The sequence below is a fragment of the Argentina silus genome (assembly GCF_951799395.1).
Source record: "Argentina silus genome assembly, chromosome: 20".
NCBI classification, from domain to species: Eukaryota; Metazoa; Chordata; class Actinopteri; order Argentiniformes; family Argentinidae; genus Argentina; species Argentina silus.
This window is the reverse complement of record NC_139674.1, coordinates 3602992-3621652: the sequence shown is the minus strand read 5'-3', so window position 1 is coordinate 3621652 and position 18661 is coordinate 3602992. Positions and strand designations below refer to the sequence as shown.

General features: G+C 46.6%; 1 protein-coding gene across 2 annotated transcripts in view; it reads left to right on the top strand.

Annotated features, from left to right (window-relative positions):
- The window catches only part of LOC310820370 (kinesin-like protein KIF21A), a 36717-nt gene extending 22227 nt beyond the window's left edge, over positions 1-14490 (top strand). Inside the window, exons 9-35 of one of the 2 annotated variants that reach the window (XM_083691962.1) lie at positions 468-657; positions 871-934; positions 1082-1285; positions 2104-2151; positions 3027-3087; positions 3293-3401; positions 3666-3854; positions 4294-4493; positions 4968-5075; positions 5260-5328; positions 5496-5647; positions 5789-5942; positions 6367-6561; positions 6785-6889; positions 7438-7603; positions 8874-8931; positions 9071-9125; positions 9590-9768; positions 10272-10493; positions 10619-10651; positions 10945-11081; positions 11410-11584; positions 11744-11902; positions 12521-12638; positions 12766-12936; positions 13282-13481; positions 13839-14490. In XM_083691962.1, coding sequence (XP_083548088.1) covers positions 468-657; positions 871-934; positions 1082-1285; positions 2104-2151; positions 3027-3087; positions 3293-3401; positions 3666-3854; positions 4294-4493; positions 4968-5075; positions 5260-5328; positions 5496-5647; positions 5789-5942; positions 6367-6561; positions 6785-6889; positions 7438-7603; positions 8874-8931; positions 9071-9125; positions 9590-9768; positions 10272-10493; positions 10619-10651; positions 10945-11081; positions 11410-11584; positions 11744-11902; positions 12521-12638; positions 12766-12936; positions 13282-13481; positions 13839-13896 — 3579 coding nt within the window. In that variant the 3' untranslated portion in view covers positions 13897-14490. The remainder of the gene's footprint in view (positions 1-467; positions 658-870; positions 935-1081; positions 1286-2103; positions 2152-3026; positions 3088-3292; positions 3402-3665; positions 3855-4293; positions 4494-4967; positions 5076-5259; positions 5329-5495; positions 5648-5788; positions 5943-6366; positions 6562-6784; positions 6890-7437; positions 7604-8873; positions 8932-9070; positions 9126-9589; positions 9769-10271; positions 10494-10618; positions 10652-10944; positions 11082-11409; positions 11585-11743; positions 11903-12520; positions 12639-12765; positions 12937-13281; positions 13482-13838) is intronic. The other variant, XM_083691963.1, reaches the window with a different exon arrangement.
- Positions 14491-18661: the final 4171 nt, after the last annotated feature.

Here is an 18661-nt window from a genome sequence, read left to right as displayed (position 1 = left end):
AATCCAGGCCCACTCCTCTTCTAGAGCAGTTCTTTATTTGTAGAACATTGACAGCAAGATTGACAGCAAAAAATCGATTTTACAATTGTTACTCTCTCTCGGCTTTGCGGATGTGTTGTAGGGATAAATTAAGTACCACTTAAGCTATGAAGCTTTCTGGAAACCGACCCCAGTTCTGTTCTATTATATAGAGCAGACATATAGTTTATAGCATTACATTTTATGACACTTACAATAACATAATACAGACAGTGCAGACAAAAGCTTTGAAAATAGACTACACTACTTCATGTATTATTCAATCAGACACTATTAGTATTGCAATGTATGCCATTTACAGACGCTTTTATCCAAAGCGACTCACAGAGTGAATGCATAGATGTTTCGTACGTATGGTCCCCAGTGCGGGAATCGAACCAACAACCTTAGCGCCATACAATACCAACTGTGTTTGTGGTTGTGGGCAGGGTAAGCGTATGGTGGGGGAGGACGGCGTGGAGGGCATCAACGACATGGTCCATGAGAACTCCATGCTGCAGACGGAGAACAGCAACCTGAGGGTGAGGGTCAAGGCCATGCAGGAGACCATCGACGCCCAGAGGGCCAGGCTCACACAGCTCCTCAGTGACCAGGCCAACCAGACCCTGGCCAGAATGGGTACGTACCAGGGACAATACGGACAGGCCATCGGGGAACAGAGGGACTGAGCAGATGTTGTATTCTGTAGTAAATGTGTGTTACTTGGATATCATAGGACATTATCACCTGTCATTATTGGTTATTGTTAAAGCTACTCCTCTCCCCAAGGACTATTATAGCAGGTGTGGCGTGTTCACGTACGAGTTAAAAGTGATGCCATTTTTTTTTCAGGTGAGGGGAATGAAGAGATCGGGAACATGATCCAGAACTACATCAAAGAAATTGAAGAACTCAGGTATGGATCATGTCCCCCTACATGTATGATCCCTCTGTGGATGGGCACATCACTGTCGTCAGCATTGGTTTTTTTGGTCTTTGTTTTTTTTTGGTCAGAGACCTGGCAGTGTGTTGACGTCAGTTGCCGTTGTTTCTCTACCACCAGAGCCAAGTTGTTGGAGAGTGAAGCCGTGAACGAGAACCTTCGTAAGACCCTCTCCCGAGCCTCCAACCGGTCCTCCCTCTACGGGGGTTCGGGCTCCTTCTCCTCGGCCCTCCACGCTCCCGAGAGAGAGGCCAGCGACATCATCGAGATGGCCAAGAAAGACCTGGAGAAGCTCAAGAAGAAGGAAAGGAAGAAAAAGAAAAGGTAAAGTCTTGGAATGTAATACTTTTATCGTTGTCCTACTCTCCAAATATTGTTTGTTTCAGATGTACATTTATACACGTGACATATTGTAAAAGTACAATAGCATGTTACAATTTGCAACGTGTACGCGTACGAAGAAAACTGAAAACGAGGTAGACTTTGATACTAGGACTTTAAGTCTCAGTCAGTGACGAGGGAAGGGGAGGAAGGAGTGGTTCGGGAGGGGAGTTTTAGCGAGGGGTAGGAGGAGGAGGAGGGGTTGGTTTCCGTTGTTGCCAGTGCAGAGGAGCGTGCCGTGATGTGTTTTGGGTAATTAGCCCCTTGGCGCCGAGCCTTTTCCTTTCAGCATTAGTGGGTTTCTCCTCAAATGTCATCTCTAATATCTCCATATATGGATGTGATGATAACAAGGGTAACAATGATGGGGTTTTAACAAGCCCAGTCATGCTCGGAGAGAACAGAAACACTGGTCTCTTGCTCTCTCTGGTTGGATAAGCTCATGGCAGATATCTTTCGAAGTGTGACAGGCCTGTAGAGGATGAAGCGGTGTGTGTCAGACTCTGTAAAAGCTCATCTGTTCATCCTTTGCTACCCTTCTTTGCTCTCTGGCAACCCCACACACCCCCTCTCCCCCCTCCTCCTGATCCCCCAACCCTTTCCGAACCATCCCTCACCCCATTCTGTACCCCCATCCGATCCCCCCTCCTCACTCATCCCCAATCCCCATCCAAATCCACCCCTTCTCTACAACAACCCCCCCCCCCCCCCCCCACACACACACACACACCCCACACACACACACCCCTCTCTCTCTGAAGACTGCTGCGTCTCGAGGGGAGTCACCAGGAGGAGGATGAACATTCCAGGTTTGCTATGTCCCCTCTCCCCCTCTGTCTTCCTCCCCCCCATCCCCCTCCATCCCTCCCCCTAACCCCCTTTCTCTCTCGCTCGTGTCTCAAACACTAACATGGTTTCTATACTGCAGGAATCTGCCATAACCAGGAAGGACTCACTTATAACCTCTGACCCTGACCTCCACTCAACCTCTCTCCATCCCCATTCTCCACCCTCTTACCCCCCCATCTTCTCTCTGTGTTTCTGCGACCCTTATATGAGGTTAAAGATTGTGATCTTAACCCCCCCCCCCCCCCAATCGTTGACTAACACCTACTTAAAGGATGCATCTAACAACCAAATGATTTGGGTTCTGATTCTAACAGAATGTTGTTGGCTGAAAATCAAGGTCGTTGTGCATCTGCCCCTTGTTTTAGTGCTGATAGTAGCTGTGAAGTATACCTGGTGCTAGCCTAGCACCTAGCACTATCACTGGTGCTAGCCTAGCACCTAGCACTATCACTGGTGCTAGCCTAGCACCTAGCACTATCACTGGTGCTAGCCTAGCACCTAGCACTATCACTGGTGCTAGCCTAGCACCTAGCACTATCACTGGTGCTAGCCTAGCACCTAGCACTATCACTGGTGCTAGCCCAGCACCTAGCACTATCACTGGTGCTAGCCTAGCACCTAGCACTATCACTGGTGCTAGCCTAGCACCTAGCACTATCACTGGTGCTAGCCTAGCACCTAGCACTATCACTGGTGCTAGCCTAGCATTGATATGGCTATACTCTCTCTATGGGTATGTTGTCTAATATTGAGGCTAGCTATATCAGGCCTAGTGTTAGCCCGTGTTGTCTTTCCTGTGAATATCGACCTAAAACGCTGCTTTTTTCCCTCGCAGTGTGATCAAGGAGGAGGTCCCAGACAACGAACAGGAACGAGGCCTTGAAGAGGCTGAGGGGGTACGTCACGAAATGGACCCTAGCTGGCCTATTTAAGAACTTTGATTAGATTAGCTAACCACTGGACTCCAGGTGCGATTTCTGTATCCATGTTCCATCATTTAGCCTTTGTCGTGTGTGTGTGTGTGTGTGTGTGTGTGTGTGTGTGTGTGTGTGTGTGTGTGTGTGTGTGTGTGCGTGTGCGTGTGTGTGTCCGCGCCATCAGGAGGGCAGTGACCACGAGGAAGCGGAGGATGCAGAGGGAGAAGAGGAGGACTATGAGTTGGAGGGAGAGGAGAGCTCAGAGGAGTCTGACTCTGAGCTGGATGAGAAAGGTAAAACCCTGTCACTGTAACTATGCAGTCCTGTGTCACTGTCCTAAGTACTGGTTTCTAATGTCAGGGAGTAGTATCTTGCTACTCACACAGCCCTCTTACCTGTGTGTGTGTGTGTGTGTGTGTGTGTGTGTGTGTGTGTGTGTGTGTGTGTGTGTGTGTGTGTGTGTGTGTGTGTGTGTGTGTGTGTGCGTGCGCGTGCACGCTCTGTGTGTGTTTGTGTGTATGTGTGTGTGTGCTCTAACATGCATGTTGTGTGAACAGAGAACTTCCAGGCGGACCTGGCCAACATCACGTGTGAGATCGCCATCAAGCAGAAGCTGATCGACGAGCTGGAGAACAGCCAGAGGCGTCTGCACACGCTCAAACAGCAGTACGAACAGAAGCTGATGATGCTGCAGAGCAAGATCAGAGACACCCAGCTGGAGAGGGACAAGGTGCTGCACAACATGGGTACGAACCGGCCACACAGGAACAGGGTCTAAAAGCTCACCTTAACACACGCACAGACATTATTTCTCAGGTGCTGGATAATGTTGAAATGAACGTTTTGGGCAATCACGTATAACTCATTACTGTATGCCTTGTAGTGACTTTGTCTTCTTCTGAGATGGTTCTAAACCGTCTCTGCTACTCTCGTAGAAAAAAAAGGTGCTTCCTAGAACCGAAAAGGGTTCTTCGGCTGTCCCTGTGGGAGAAGCCCTTTGTGTTCCATGTTGAACCCTTTTGTGTTCTAAGTAGAACCCTTTCCACAGGAAAGGTTCTAAACAGAACTCAAAATGGTTCTCCCACGGGGACTGTCGAAGAACCCTTCTGGAACCCTAAGAGTTTCTAAGAGTGTACCTGTGCCAGAGCTGAGCTCAGTGTTGGTGCTGGTTGTCTGTCCCTCCAGGCTCGGTGGAGACGTGCACGGAGGAGAAGGCTAAGAAGATCAAAACAGAGTACGAGAGGAAGCTCAGCTCCATGAACAAGGAGATGCAGAAGCTCCAGTCCGCCCAGAAGGAGCACGCCCGCCTGCTCAAGAACCAATCACAGTACGAGAAACAGCTCAAGAAGCTCCAGCAGGACGTGGCGGAGATGAAGAAGACCAAGGTAGAATACTGCATATTTCATTACATTTATTTAAACCAGGAGATCCCTTGAGATATAGATTTGTTTCGAGGAAGACCTGGCCAATATAGCCTCTTTGATATTTACCCATTCAGAAAGGGTAGTGGACGGACAAGTCTTTAGTGGGTATAAGAAAGATGATTTGATTGAACTTTGATGATATGATGATATGATGCGATCTTGATGAATTCAGTGCATCATATGACAAAATAACAATAACACATACAGCATATCATGACACTGGCAAAGCTAGGTTGTGGATTCATCCACTGGGACCAAACTTACAATGTATACAAAGTAAATCACTGTGTGTCGCTTCGGATAAAAGTGTCTGCTAAATGGCATATATTTATATTATATGATATAACATCCGTTTGTATATGAACTGAAAAGTCGCAGGGAGGGATTCAATGACTGTTGAACAGTCTGTCGAACAATCTGTTGTTGTTCTCTCAGGTGGGTCTAATGAAGCAGATGAAGGAACAGCAGGAGAAGAACCGAGCCTCAGAGTGTCGACGGAACCGAGAGATCGCCGTTCTGAAGAAGGACCAGCGCAAGCAGGAGGTCAGACAGCAGTAATCAATCAATCAAATAATCAATCCACTAAATCAATCGAATGTGATTTGAGTTATTTAGTTTGTGTGTTTGTTTTTACATACAATTTAGCTTCAGTTAAAGACAAATACAGTAATTTAAAAACAATATTCTTCGTATTTTTCTGATGCCGTCTGATCCTGTTCCCCTACAGCATCAACTGAGACAGCTGGAGGCCCAGAAGAGACAGCAGGACCTGATACTGAGGAGGAAGACTGAGGAGGTGAGAGCCACTGAAGCTGGGGCTGGGGCTGGGGCTGGGGCTGGGCCTGGGCCTGGGCCTGGGCCTGGGCCTGGGCCTGGGGTTGGCCTCCCCTCCACTGGTAGGGTTGTAATCGAACATTGTACTTGGGATCATTACTCACCTGCAGTACTGTGCTCCTCCACCAGGTGACAGCACTGAGGCGCCAGGTAAGGCCCACGTCCGGTAAGGTGAACAGGAAGGTCAGCCTACCTGAGCCTCTCCAGGAGCCTCCACACCACCGCCCCACCACCCCAGGAAGACAGTCTCCTGCTGGGGCAAGCGCCCACAACGGCACCAGGTGTGTGTGTGTGTGTCTGTATTGAAACAAGCTAAAACGCTGCCTTTAAAAACCCTTCCAGTTTCTGTTTGTCAATACTATGTAGTCTAAATGGACGGTTTTAATATGCAGGACTTCTGTACCTCTGTGTTGTTCCTCCAGTATGTCCAGGAAGTACCCAGTCAGGATGGGGAGTATATACTCCACCAAGACGGCTCGTGTCAAATGGCAGTCCCTGGAGCGCCGTATCAGTGACATCATCATGCAGAGGATGACCATCTCCAACATGGAGACTGACATGAACCGCCTCCTCAAGGTAACGCGCCCAATCCTTCCAAAGGTCAGGTGACACATAGAGTCAACAAATTCAAAATCCTCAATGGGAACGGGTCATGGCCCACTTATGGGTTCTGACCCACCATTTAGGCATCACTGATGTTCTGTATTCCTGTTAGGCTTCAGCACAGCTCTTGGACCCAAGAGTAACTCTTCTCTAACTTTATTCTCTCTCTCTTTCTTCCTTTCTCTCTCTCTCTCTCTCCTTTTTGTCTCTCTCTCTCTTCTCTCTCTAACTCTCTCTCCTTCTTTCAACTCTCTCTTTCTCTCTTTCTCTCCTTTTTGTCTCTCTCTCTCTTCTCTCTCTAACTCTCTCTCTTTCTTTCAACTCTCTCTCTGTCTCTCTCTCTGTCTCTCTCTCTCTCTCTCTCTCTCTCTCTCTCTCTCTTCCTCTGATCCTACAGCAACGTGAGGACCTGACCAAGCGAAGGGAGAAGGTCTCCCGTAAGAGGGAGAAGATCGCCACGGAGGGGACTGACGCGGACCGCACCATCGTATCTCTGAACGAGGAGATGGAGTCTCTGTCGGCCAACATAGACTACATCAACGACAGCATTGCAGACTGTCAGGCGAACATCATGCAGATGGAGGAAGCCAAGGTGATGATGATGATGATGAGGATGATTAGGAGGAGGATGATGATGATGATGATGATGGTAATGGTGGTGGTGATGATGATGATTAGGATGGTGATGATGATGATGATGATGATGATGATGATGAGGGTAGTGGTAATGATGATGATGATGATAGTAGTAATGATGATGATGATGATGATGATTCTCTGATCTCACTAAAATGTGTTGGTATGCTGTAACGCAGGAGGAAGGAGACACAGTGGATGTTACCGCGGTGATCAGCTCTTGCACCAACATAGCAGAAGCCCGCTTCTTGCTCGACCACTTCCTCTACATGGCCATCAATAAGGTGTCTACAGTATTCCAGTGCTTTTCTCCAAATGGAGTTATCTTTACACATTACACAATCTACACCTACATGAATCACCTGTATGTATGGTCTTTGTAATTGTTCACTGTTAATAATGACGAGTATCCACTTTTAGAACAAAAGGTTCTACCTAAAACCTAAAAGGGTTGTTCCTGTGGAAGAAACCCTTTGAGGAACCCTCTTGGGTTCCATGTTGGAACCATTTCCACAGAGAGTTCTACATAGAACCCACATGGGTTCAACGTGTAACCCACAAGAGTTCTTCAAAGGGCTTTCCAACAAGGACAGCTGAAGAACCCTTTTAGAACTGTACTGTACTGTATGTGTGAGGTGTTTTTCTTTTGATGGTATGTGACCATTTGATGGTATGTGAGTGTGTGTGTGTGTGTGTGTGTGTGTGTGTGTGTGTGTGTGTGTGTGTGTGTGTGTGTGTGTGTGTGTGTGTGTGTGTGTGTGTGTGTGTGTGTGTGTGTGTTACCCAGCCCCCCCTTTTAGAACGCCTGTCCTCCTCTATTCTCCTCTCCCAGGGTCTGCAAGCAGCCCAGAAGGAGTCCCAGGTGAAGGTGATGGAGGGCCGTCTGAAGCAGACAGAGATCAATAGTGCCACTCAGAACCAACTGCTCTTCCACATGCTGAAGGAGAAGGCTGAACTCAACCCTGAGCTGGACGCACTACTGGGCAATGCACTGCAAGGTAATGTTCATGGTACTAGGATATTCACACTTTCCAATCATCTATTGGTTGCACTTTATTTTACAGTCCGCTATTCACCAGACATTTAACCTACTTAGAATTGATATGGTGAAAAAGGTTGCATAGTTACCGAACAATTTAACTAATAGTTACACTTCCTATTTATTTGGGACTTATTAAAACAAGAATCTGCTTTATCTATTGTTGCCACATGAGTGAATACTAGAGAAAAACCCTCTGAAACAGGACTGTGAAATAAAGTGTCACCAGTCTTTTTGTCCTTGGTTTGACTTTGATTTGGTTTCTTTTTTGTGTTGTTCCTGTTGATTGGCTGAATTCAAAACAGAGCTAGGTAACCTATCAGTGGGTAAGTAAAGGACGCCACAGCGTCTGTCTCAGAGAGCATGGGACCCCCGCCCCCCCCCCTCCTCCTCCTCCTCAAGCCACCCTAAGACTAACCCAGTGAACGTAACACTGTCATGAGGAGCATGAGGTGGTTTGTTACCCCCGGACCCCCCCCCCCCCCTCTCTCTCTCTCTGTGGTTAACTAGCCCTCCCCTGCTCAGCAGACTCATATAAGAGTACTAAGACTAAGACTTAGCACTAGTCTAAACCTGACCCCCACCTGATCCTGTTCCTCCACACTACCACTCCAAGCCTTTCAGATGGAGACGCCCATATTAGGCACTACCAGATGCATCATACTACTAACTAGCCCCCATTGACCTCTTATGTCTGACACGTCTCGTTTGACCCCTCATGAACTTAACATGAACTCTGACCTCTGCGTGAACCCTGTACTTCAGAGTTCTTTTGAATTCAGAAATATTGCAAAACTGCCTAAGCTATTGTTTTGCTGCAACACCAAACTGCATGACTTTGAAAACACTGTCTTGCATTTTTTGCTTTCTTTGCAACACATCAACTTTCAAACGGGTGTTCTTTCTCTAACAGTAGCAGAAATATTATTTTGGTCAGGCAGTGGCAGGCCTATTGCTATATTTCTCTCAGTATGATTCATGAATACTGTATTATACACCGAACATGTATATGATACATGTTTCACAAGTCTTCATTTACCATATTGGACAACATCTACTTTTCCTTTCTGTCAATGTCTGACAGAAGCTACACTCTTAGAAAAACAGGTGCTACCTAGAACCATAAAGGGTTCTTGGGCTGTCCCTGTGGGAGAACCATTTGAATAACCCTTTTGGGTTCCATGTAGAAGGCCCAGTCTAACACCACTTCTGATTTTATCCTGGTCCAGAGAATGGAGATGAGAGCAGCAGTGATGAGTCCACTCCCAGCCCCGGTGCCGAGGGAAGGTAAATATCACGACTCATCAATCTTCTGGTCCCGAAACTATAGCAACCAGACAAGTCACAGAGGTATGACGAGGCCAATGAGACTGTCATGGATTTTGAGTTTCATGAGGTGATTCCGTCCTCCATCTTTGTTTTTCAGCTCGTTGGCGTCTGACCTGATGAAGCTGTGTGGGGAGTCCCGCCCCAGGAGTAAGGTAATGGTACAGTCACCTACCACTCTCCACCGCATCTTCTGCACTCATTTTGGAATGAACAGTTAACATAACCTGACATAATCCTGGCTGCTAAACTCCAACGGTTTGATGTGGGCTTCCCTTATTGACAGAGCAGAATCAACCGTATGAGGAGAGAGTTTGAGAGTAAAGGCATGGTTGTTGCTGATTCTGTTCTTGATAGACACGACCACGATTGTTCTCCTCCTTGTCCTTCCACAATTGTTCTCCACTGTCTTTGAATGGAAGAAAATGAAATTCCACAGTGAATATGACTTTTTTACTCATTGACTTTTTACTGAATCATCGCTTATATATCTATCTTGATCTCTGTATCATTGTCAGTAAATGTGTGTGTGTGTGTGTGTGTGTGTGTGTGTGTGTGTGTGTGTGTGTGTGTGCGTGTGTGTGCGTGTGCGTGTGCGTGTGTGTTCTCCGTGGTACAGGCCCGTAGAAGGACCACCACCCAGATGGAGCTGCTGTATGCCAGCTCTGGGGACCTCTCCTGTGACCCCCCTATCGGGGACTTCTCTAACCCCCTCCTGCCCCTGTCCGAGATCCAGGACGTCGGGGACAGGGAGCTCACTGTCTCCCCCTCTGGACTGTCTAGCAGGATAGCGGGCATGTAAGTCAAGATCATTATAAAATGTTTATGATAGCATCAAGAACGGGACATGAGATGGTTCAAAGTTCACACCACTTGTTTCTTACATCTCAGATAAATGGCAGTATATGCTACTCAAAAACACAACATCATTGCTTCGCCAACTGTATGTTAAATCAGAATCCAACTGTCACCCATGGTTTTTTCTCTTCTGTCTGTCTGTCTGTCTGTCTGTCTCTCTCTCTCTCTCTCTCTCTGTCTGTCTGTCTGTCTCTCTCTCTTCTGTCTGTCTATCTGTCTGTCTGTCTGTCTCTCTCTCTCTCTCTCTCTCTCTCTCTCTCTCTCTCTCTCTCTCTCTCTCTCTGTCTGTCTGTCTATCTGTCTGTCTCTCTCTCTCTCTGTCTGTCTGTCTGTCTGTCTGTCTGTCTGTCTCTCTCTCTCTCTGTCTGTCTGTCTCTCTGTCTGTCTGTCCCTCTGTCTGTCTGTCTGTCTGTCTGTCTGTCTGTCTGTCTATCTCTCTGCAGCTCTGGAGCCCGTTCTCCAACAGGGTCTGAGAGGAGGTCCTCGGAGCGTTCGCCTCTCACACGCAGGAGGACGTTGGAGAGGGCACACACACCCACACACACACCCACAACCACACACACAACCACACACACACCCACACCCCCACACACATCCACAGCACTACCCACAGCCCTACCCATAGTCACGGACACCAAGACCAAAGCATCAGACACCAAACCAGCGTAAGATAATACTGCATAGCAGCACAGTCCAACCTGCAACCAGATTCAGACACTGAACACTTCCAGTCATTCGCTACAGCTATAGTCCAGGGCTCTCACACTGGCTTCTGCTGTTTGTATTCCAGGTTGGAGGAGTCTCCTGTATTTGAGGCTCACAGGTACAGTACAGTAGTCCTTTCACTGTACAGTACAGTAGTCCTTTTTCACTGTCTAGTACAGTAGTCCTTTTTCACTTTGTTCACACTCCTTTCCCTGCTATTCTATTGTAGAACTTGGGTGTGGCTGCTCACTGTGCTCTCTGTAGTACATGTACGGACGTGTATAACCCTCTGTATGTGTATCTGTGTGTTGGTCTGTCTACTGTCCACGCAAAGGTTTTGTACACCTACAGTAGATTGGTTCTGTTATGGGCTGATTAGAGTTGTGTGTGTGTTGTGTGTGTGTGTTACAGAGGGGTGATCAACCCTGTGGCGGCCCCTAAGACGAGCCGTGCTGCCAGGCTGCAGTGTGTGCACGTGGCCGAGGGACACACCAAACCGGTGCTCTGCATCGACTCCACTGACGACCTGCTCTTTACAGGATCTAAAGGTATCCGCACGGCTCTCTACTGCTCATACGTTTAGTGTGGTACGAACGCAGTGTTTCTTTCCCTCCAAAATTACATCATTTAGGATGTTTGTGTCAGTTTGAGGCTCTCCCCAGTGTGTGTGTGTGTGTGTGTGTGTGTGTGTGTGTGTGTGTGTGTGTGTGTGTGTGTTGAGACTATAGGCCTACACTCCTCTCCTCTCCAAGCCCATTAAGACTACACAGAGAGGGAGCAGGGAGGGGGAGCTATGGTGTCTGCCTGTAATCCTAGAATTCATCAAACTTACTGACCCCTAACCTTTGACCTTTGACCTTTCCCCTGTGCGGTCAGATCGTACGTGTAAGGTGTGGAACCTGGTGACGGGTCAGGAGATCATGTCTCTGGGGGACCACCCCAGCAGTGTGGTCTCCGTCAAGTACTGTTCCAGCCTGGTCTTCACCGTCTCCACCACCTACATCAAAGTCTGGGACATCCGAGACTCTGCCAAGTGCATACGCACACTCACGTGAGTCTACTGTTCTCAGAGTACTTTACCTCCACATTTGTGGAAGCCCACTCATGTGGCACATCACTAACGTTACTGCTGTGTGTGTGTGTGTGTGTGTGTGTGTGTGTGTGTGTGTGTGTGTGTGTGTGTGTGTGTGTGTGTGTGTGTGTGTTCCAGGTCCTCTGGCCAGGTGAGTGCAGGGGACAGCTGTGTGTCTCTGAAGAGTCTGGCCATCCCTCCGGGAGAGAACCAGATCAACCAGATCTGTCTGAACCCTGTAGGATCCTTCCTCTACGCAGCGTCAGGAAACTCTGTCCGCATGTGGGACCTCAGAAAGTAAGGAGAGGCCAGCTATTTTAACTTCTTTCATGCAAGCAAATCTGATATATTTTGTGTAGCATGTACAACATTTTGTGACTCTTGTATGTATAACTATGTGTGCTGCTTCTTGGCCAGGGCTCACTTTTAAAAGAGATATAAATCTCAATGTGACTTCTCTGGTTAAACAAGGGATACATACAAAAAAAAACTAAAAAACACCATGACACTCTTAATAACTTTTATAATGATTATTAACACCAGTTTTTTTTTCTATTCGACCAAAGTGAAAGCCTACGTGACCAATACACATAAACATTTTTGTAAAAAGAACTTTTCAAGGTGCTAGCTCTAGGCTGAACCAATCAGTATCCAAAACTGCAGACTTGGAAGGACGATGACCGACCTTAGAAATAAATCTTGCAGTGCACAAAATGTCAGCAAACATTACGCGTTGTTCCTTCCAATTCTGTGCACTCTGCACATGGAATTGCAAGTTAGAATTTATGTCGAAGGTTGGTGCTTGTCCTTCAAGTGAAGTGTGCGGTTGTTTCTTGTATTTTGGATAAACATTATCATACTGAAGAGTTTCAGATGTGAACTATGACCCTTGACCAAGTGCTCTGACATCACCAGGTTTGTGTCGACGGGTAAGCTGACAGGTCACCTGGGTCCGGTCATGTGTCTGACTGTCGACCAGACGGGACACGGTCAGGATGTGGTCCTAACAGGGTCCAAAGACCACCACCTCAAGGTTAGTTCATAACTGTCTGTTGTTGATAAACGGAACGATGTAGGGGGTCTGTAACTTGCTAAAGAATGTTTGTGTGTGTGTGTGTGTGTGTGTGTGTGTGTGTGTGTGTTGTGTGTGTGTGTTCCAGATGTTTGAGGTGACGGAGGGGGCCCAGGGGAGCATCAGCTCCTGTCACAACTTTGACCCGTCCCACCAGGACAGCATCGAGGCCCTGTTGGTGCAGGGGGACAGCCTCTACAGCAGCTCCAGAGACCACTGCATCAAGAAGTGGGACCTGTCACGCAAACGCCTGCTGCAGGTAATACACATATACTGTACTGTTAGCCTAAAACTAAAACTAGGCAGTTGCCTAAAACTCAATAAAGGTGACATAACTATAGAACATAACTATAACTTGAAAAAGAGTTCTTGGATAGAGAGCAGACACTTGAACAGGGATTTATACATTATCTCCTTTGCTCTTTGCTAGCTTCCACATGCTTATCGTAGGAGCATTAGTAGTGCTAGAAAACTGTATCAACCCCAAGGAGGACATTGTTTTTCTCTAGAATTGTCCATGAAAACGTTAATAATATGAATCATTCATACTGTCGCCCAGTATAGAAGTAACATGCGCTTTATGTGTTTATGTGCTCCACTACAGCAGGTGGCTGGTGCCCACACAGACTGGGTGAGTGCCCTGGGTGTGGTGCCAGGCTGCCCGGTGCTGATCAGTGCTTGCCGGGGCGGTCTGCTGCAGCTCTGGCACTCTGACACTATGGCGCCCCTAGGGGACATCAGGGGACACGACAGCCCCATCAACGGCCTGGCCACCAACAGTAACCAGCTCTTCACTGCCTCTGAGTGAGTTTAACCTTTGACCTCAACCCTTACTAATAACCCAACCCTAACCATAAACCATTCATGATGGTATAGAGTTAATAGCTTGGGTACAGGGTTAATAACATTAATGATGGTATTGGGTTAATAGCTTGGTTGTAGGGTTAATACCACTAATGATTGTTTAACCCTAACCCTCACACCTGACCCTAACCTTAAATATTAATGATAATAGAGGTTAATAGCATGGTTATTAGTAATGGTTTAACCCTAACCCTCTGCATAAACACATTGAGGGTCTGAAACATTGGCCAGTCAAAAAGCCGTAGTTCAGCCTTTGGACGATGATTGAGTTTGTGACGTTGCGTTGTTGTGTGATAGTGACCGGACGGTGAAGATCTGGCAGGCGAAGGGCTCGCTGGAGGAGGGCGCCCACTGACGCTGGCCTGGGATCAGAACGGGGAGGAGACTCTCGGTGGTGTGATTGGACACTAGGCTGTGGATCAGCTGCTTTGCACGTGCTCAGTGGAGCACCTTTGAAGACTCCGGAGGACGCCGGTGAAGAGGGGAGCAGCCCAGAACCATCGACTACGAAACATCCGGCTTTTGCACACCAACTACAGACGTTCCGTAGACACGGGCGAATGAGTACAGATGGTATTTATCTCTAAAGACGCCGGAAGGTTCTCCAAACACAGAGGAATCTTCCTCCGAAGGCCGTGGAATCATCTCTCTGTGGTGATTGGTGAGGAGTCCTATAAAAAGCACCAATGGAGTGTAGTCTTGCTTCAGCTGTTACTGCCAAACCCCCCGCCCCCCTCCCCCCCCCAGGGAAAAGAGAAGAGTATTGCCCCAGTAAAGGAGCTCTCAGAGAGAGGGTCAGTGGGTTGTCGGTGTGGGAGTGGGACCATGTAGCTGGTCACATATGGCCAGTATCTCATCATGACTTTGTATTGTCTTACATCCAATAGCACAAAGGACTGGTGTTAGGAATGAATCCCATTGGGAAACGATGATGTCCGAAACTAACCTATGAGACGGTCCATGTCGTCATACACATGTCAATGTGCATTAATCAATGTCAACAGAATTCAACCGCCCAATCTCTCCAAGTTATTCTCAAGTATTGTGTTGAGTGTCTGTACCTGCAAATCGTGTGACCAAAGTCGACAACCTCCTCTGTGTTGCCCAGGAAACTGTGACGAAAGTATTCATTCCATTGTGCTGTACCTCTGCAGTGATCTTACTTTGATCTCTCTTTGTGTTCAAAAAACGTTCGGAAAGTCCTTTGTTGATGTTTTACGTCCATTCTAAGATTTGCGTTTATGTGTGTTTCATGATGCAATTGAAACCTCCTCAAATTCTGAGCTTCCAATTTCGTGTTGTATCCAAATGGCTCGCAACAATCATCATTGAGCCCAGGTTTACTTAACCAGATTTAAACTGAGATTACCTGAGTTCAGGTATTAAACAGTACCTTGGTCAGGTGGGCTACGGGCTGCACAGAGCATAGCATTTTTCTCATAGAGGTGTGTGTTATCAGTGCCTGTAAGTCTTACTAGTATTACTACCTAGTGTGTGTGTGTGTGTGTGTGTGTGTGTGTGTGTGTGTGTGTGTGTGTGTGTGTGTGTGTGTGTGTGTGTGTGTGTGTGTGTGTGTGTGTGTGTGTGTGTGTCGACTTGCTCCTGATCCCAATGAAAGGATCACATGGGGATTACATGCCCACACAGCTTTATATAAATATGATTTAGGAAGCCTTTTCTCCTCCTTCTGAATCTTGTGCACAAATTCCGACTTTCTAGTGATTCCAATGTCAGATGCAGTGTGGAATAAATTTCATCTGTCAAAAAGCAACAGCAAGTCACTGGTATTTCTTTCAACAGGTGGAAATGAATGCTTTTTTACTCTACCATAATACCACCACTTGGAGGCAGTGTAGTATAATTGAAGGAAACATTATATGTTTTCTTACCGTTGTTTCTGTACAATAGCAAATATATGTTATTATGTCCAGGCCAGCTGGGCCACAGAGGACCATTTCAGAGTTAGGGTCAAATCCATTTCCAAAATGTAAACTGAAATTCCAATTCCAATTCCAATTCCAATTCCAAAATGCTTTTCAATGAGTTAATAATAATTCAAATTGGATTCAGCGACAGTAACTTCCTGAATTGAAATGAAATTGACCCCAACCCTGATGCCAAGTTACACAGAGGGGCCTCTGATTTACATAACAATTTGCAGTCGCCTAAAACATCCTTGAGTCATAAATAATCATCGCATTTGAGTCATATTCTTCAGTCGGGTCTTCTTCTGCCATTATCGTTGCGGTAATCACATTCCATCAAGAGGACAGGGTCACTTTAAAGCATGGAAAGGCTCATTCCGCCTTCCCTTCCGTGCATTACAATGAGCCCGTCCTCTGATTTCCTCCACCTCCATTCCATTTCATTATTAAACACACATTAACATGCTGGATTACCGCGTTGTATCTCCAGATGAGGTAAGCTACGTGACGCAGAGAACTTCCAGAGAGAAGTAGGACGCTCTCCGTCCATTAACTTCATTCTCCTTTAATAAGAACTCCAGGTGGAACCAGCATGTCCCTTTACTTACAGAGGAATAAGATCCCCCTCTGAAGAAGAGAAGAGACGGGAACAAGAATTAAAGGATCAATATTTCATTTCCCAACACTCAACTCAAGTTTAATGTGCTTAACAGGAGCAGAGCGAAGCCCTGAACCTCTACGCACTGCGGTCTTTTTCCATCAATTACTGTTGTGTTTCTATTTTAACACAGTACAAAGCATCAGCCATGTTCACTAAATGAGTATAGGATCAATACGACAGCAGTCATAGTATATGTAGTGAATATATATATATATATATATATAATATATTACACACCAAGGTTAAGGAGTAATACAGTATATTATACATCAAGGTTAAGGAGTAAAACACGCTGACTGGACACCTGAGGACTTCCTGAAACAAGGCAGACACTTGCAGTCAGCACATTCTGGCTGGGTTTCTGGGTCTCTTTTGGTGCTTCTCGGATTTCTCTACCATCCAATATCCCAAGATAAACACTACGACCCAGACGTTACTCATTGGGTTTCACCATAAATCAATGCAAAGGCCTGATCCTGCGTGGGAGATAAGAGCTCCTGTTTGTGGTTAATTTTAGCACAATCTATTATGAGTTTGCTGAGGGGACGCCGGTGTCTGTTTCAAGCTGATTTAGCTACCTGATCAGCGCTGAAATGGCTAATGCCGAGGACTGGAGCTTGAGGCTGATTGTATTCGCAGGCTTTAACAATCAATAAAAGTTATTTTCTTTTGAAAGGTATTGGATTGGTTGTTGGATGGGAGATCCAGAGGCTCCTGTGTACGCTGGGCACATGGGGGAGAGTGAATAGGTGAGGTGGATGGAAAGAGGAGAAGGAGCGAGAGCAAAAGTGGTGAGATAAACAGAGAGATGGAAAGTGGAGGAGGAGGGAGAGGAGAGGTTATTATGCTGTAGAATGAACAACGAGATGCTCGCTGTGGGAGGGTCAGAAATTCAATACGGGGGAGCGGTGCTTGTCTTCAGCCTGAGTGAATTCCCCAGCTAAACATGTGGAGGTTTACGGGTGTAAGTGGTGCAGCTGCTCCTGGATAGCTGCCCGGGTCCAGTGCGGTGAAGGAACCCCATCTTTTAGTCCTCCCTCTCTCTCTCTCCCTTCCTCCTTCTCTTTCTTGTGCCCTCTTTTCTTCTTTCTTCTCTTCTTTCATCATTCTTGTCCACAGTCCTCCTCTCTCTTCATCCCCTCCCTCTCTCACTCTCACTCTCTCTCTCTCTCTCTCTCTCTCTCTCTCTCTCTCTCTCTCTCTATCTCTATCTCTCTGGGGGTAGGTAGTAGCCTTCCACGTGTTCTTGTCAAACAAAAATCCCCCAGGTTGAGCTCCACAGGGGCCAGTCAATCTCTAAGGCCACAGGCACCATGACAACAGGAAGCCTGCACATGGGTGGGAGAGAGGAGGCCAGGGAGGGGAGAGGAGAGGACTGGAGAAGTAACACATTAGCAAGCCACATTTTCCTTCTGGGAAATAAAGATTGAACTGAACTTAACCGATTGATAAGAAGGAGAGCAAGAGTGTGTGTGTGTGTGTGTGAGAGAGAGAGAGAGAGAGAGAGAGTGAGAGAGAGAGACAGAGAGAGTGAGTGTTGGGGGTAACGGCCAGAGAGAGAGAGAGAGAGAGGCCAGAAAAGGGAGAGAGGAGAGGGCGAATAGCCCAAGAAAAGGGCTGAGACTAGAGAGAGCGAGAGAGAAAGAGAGAGAAAGAGAGAGAGACAGAGAGAGATCATGAAGAGGGGAGAGGCCATGGTGAGCAGAAGGGAGAAGGACATACAAAGGGGCGTGGTAGAAAGAGAGAGGCCTGGAGTAGGGCAGATTGCAGAGAGCAGACGTAGAGGGAGGAGAGGGGGGGGGGGGGAGCAGTTAAGGAGAACACAGTGGAGGTTCTGTTCTCCAGTGCATAGAGAAGGGGTCATGTGATGTGTGTTTTATATTTGCATATAGTATAGAGTGCCTTCGGGGAGTATTCAGACCCTTTCACTTTTTCCACATTTTGTTGTGTTATAGACTCAATTTAAAATGGATTAAATTAAAAGAAACTGCCATCAATCCACACACAATAGCCCAGAATGACAAAGCGAAAACACGTTTTTTAGAAATTTCAGTAAATGTATTAAAATTGAAATACAGAAATACCTCATGTACATACGTATTCAGACCCTTTGTTATGACACTCTTAAAATGAGCAAAAATGCAAAAATGTCAAAAACAAGTCACTCAAGTGAGTCCATCTTAATGCAAGGATAATAGTTCATGTAAGTTTGGAATGAATATCTTTGCATGTGCTGGATTTGCACCATACTTAATGCTTTGTAGTAAAACCAAATAAACACATTTCCAGCCACTTTCTTTGCTGTATTAGATAGATAGATAGATAGATAGATAGATAGATAGAAACTTTATTTATCCCAGGGGGAAATTCAGGTTCCAAGTAGCGTACAGACATAGAGGTATCACACATAACATACACATACAACATACAACATCAGCAGGATTGTAAACAGGCGAGGTGCAGTTGTAAAAGTCTTTGCAGTTAGGTGAGGTGCAAAAAGGTAAGGCAGACAGTGCAATTATAGGACAGTGCAA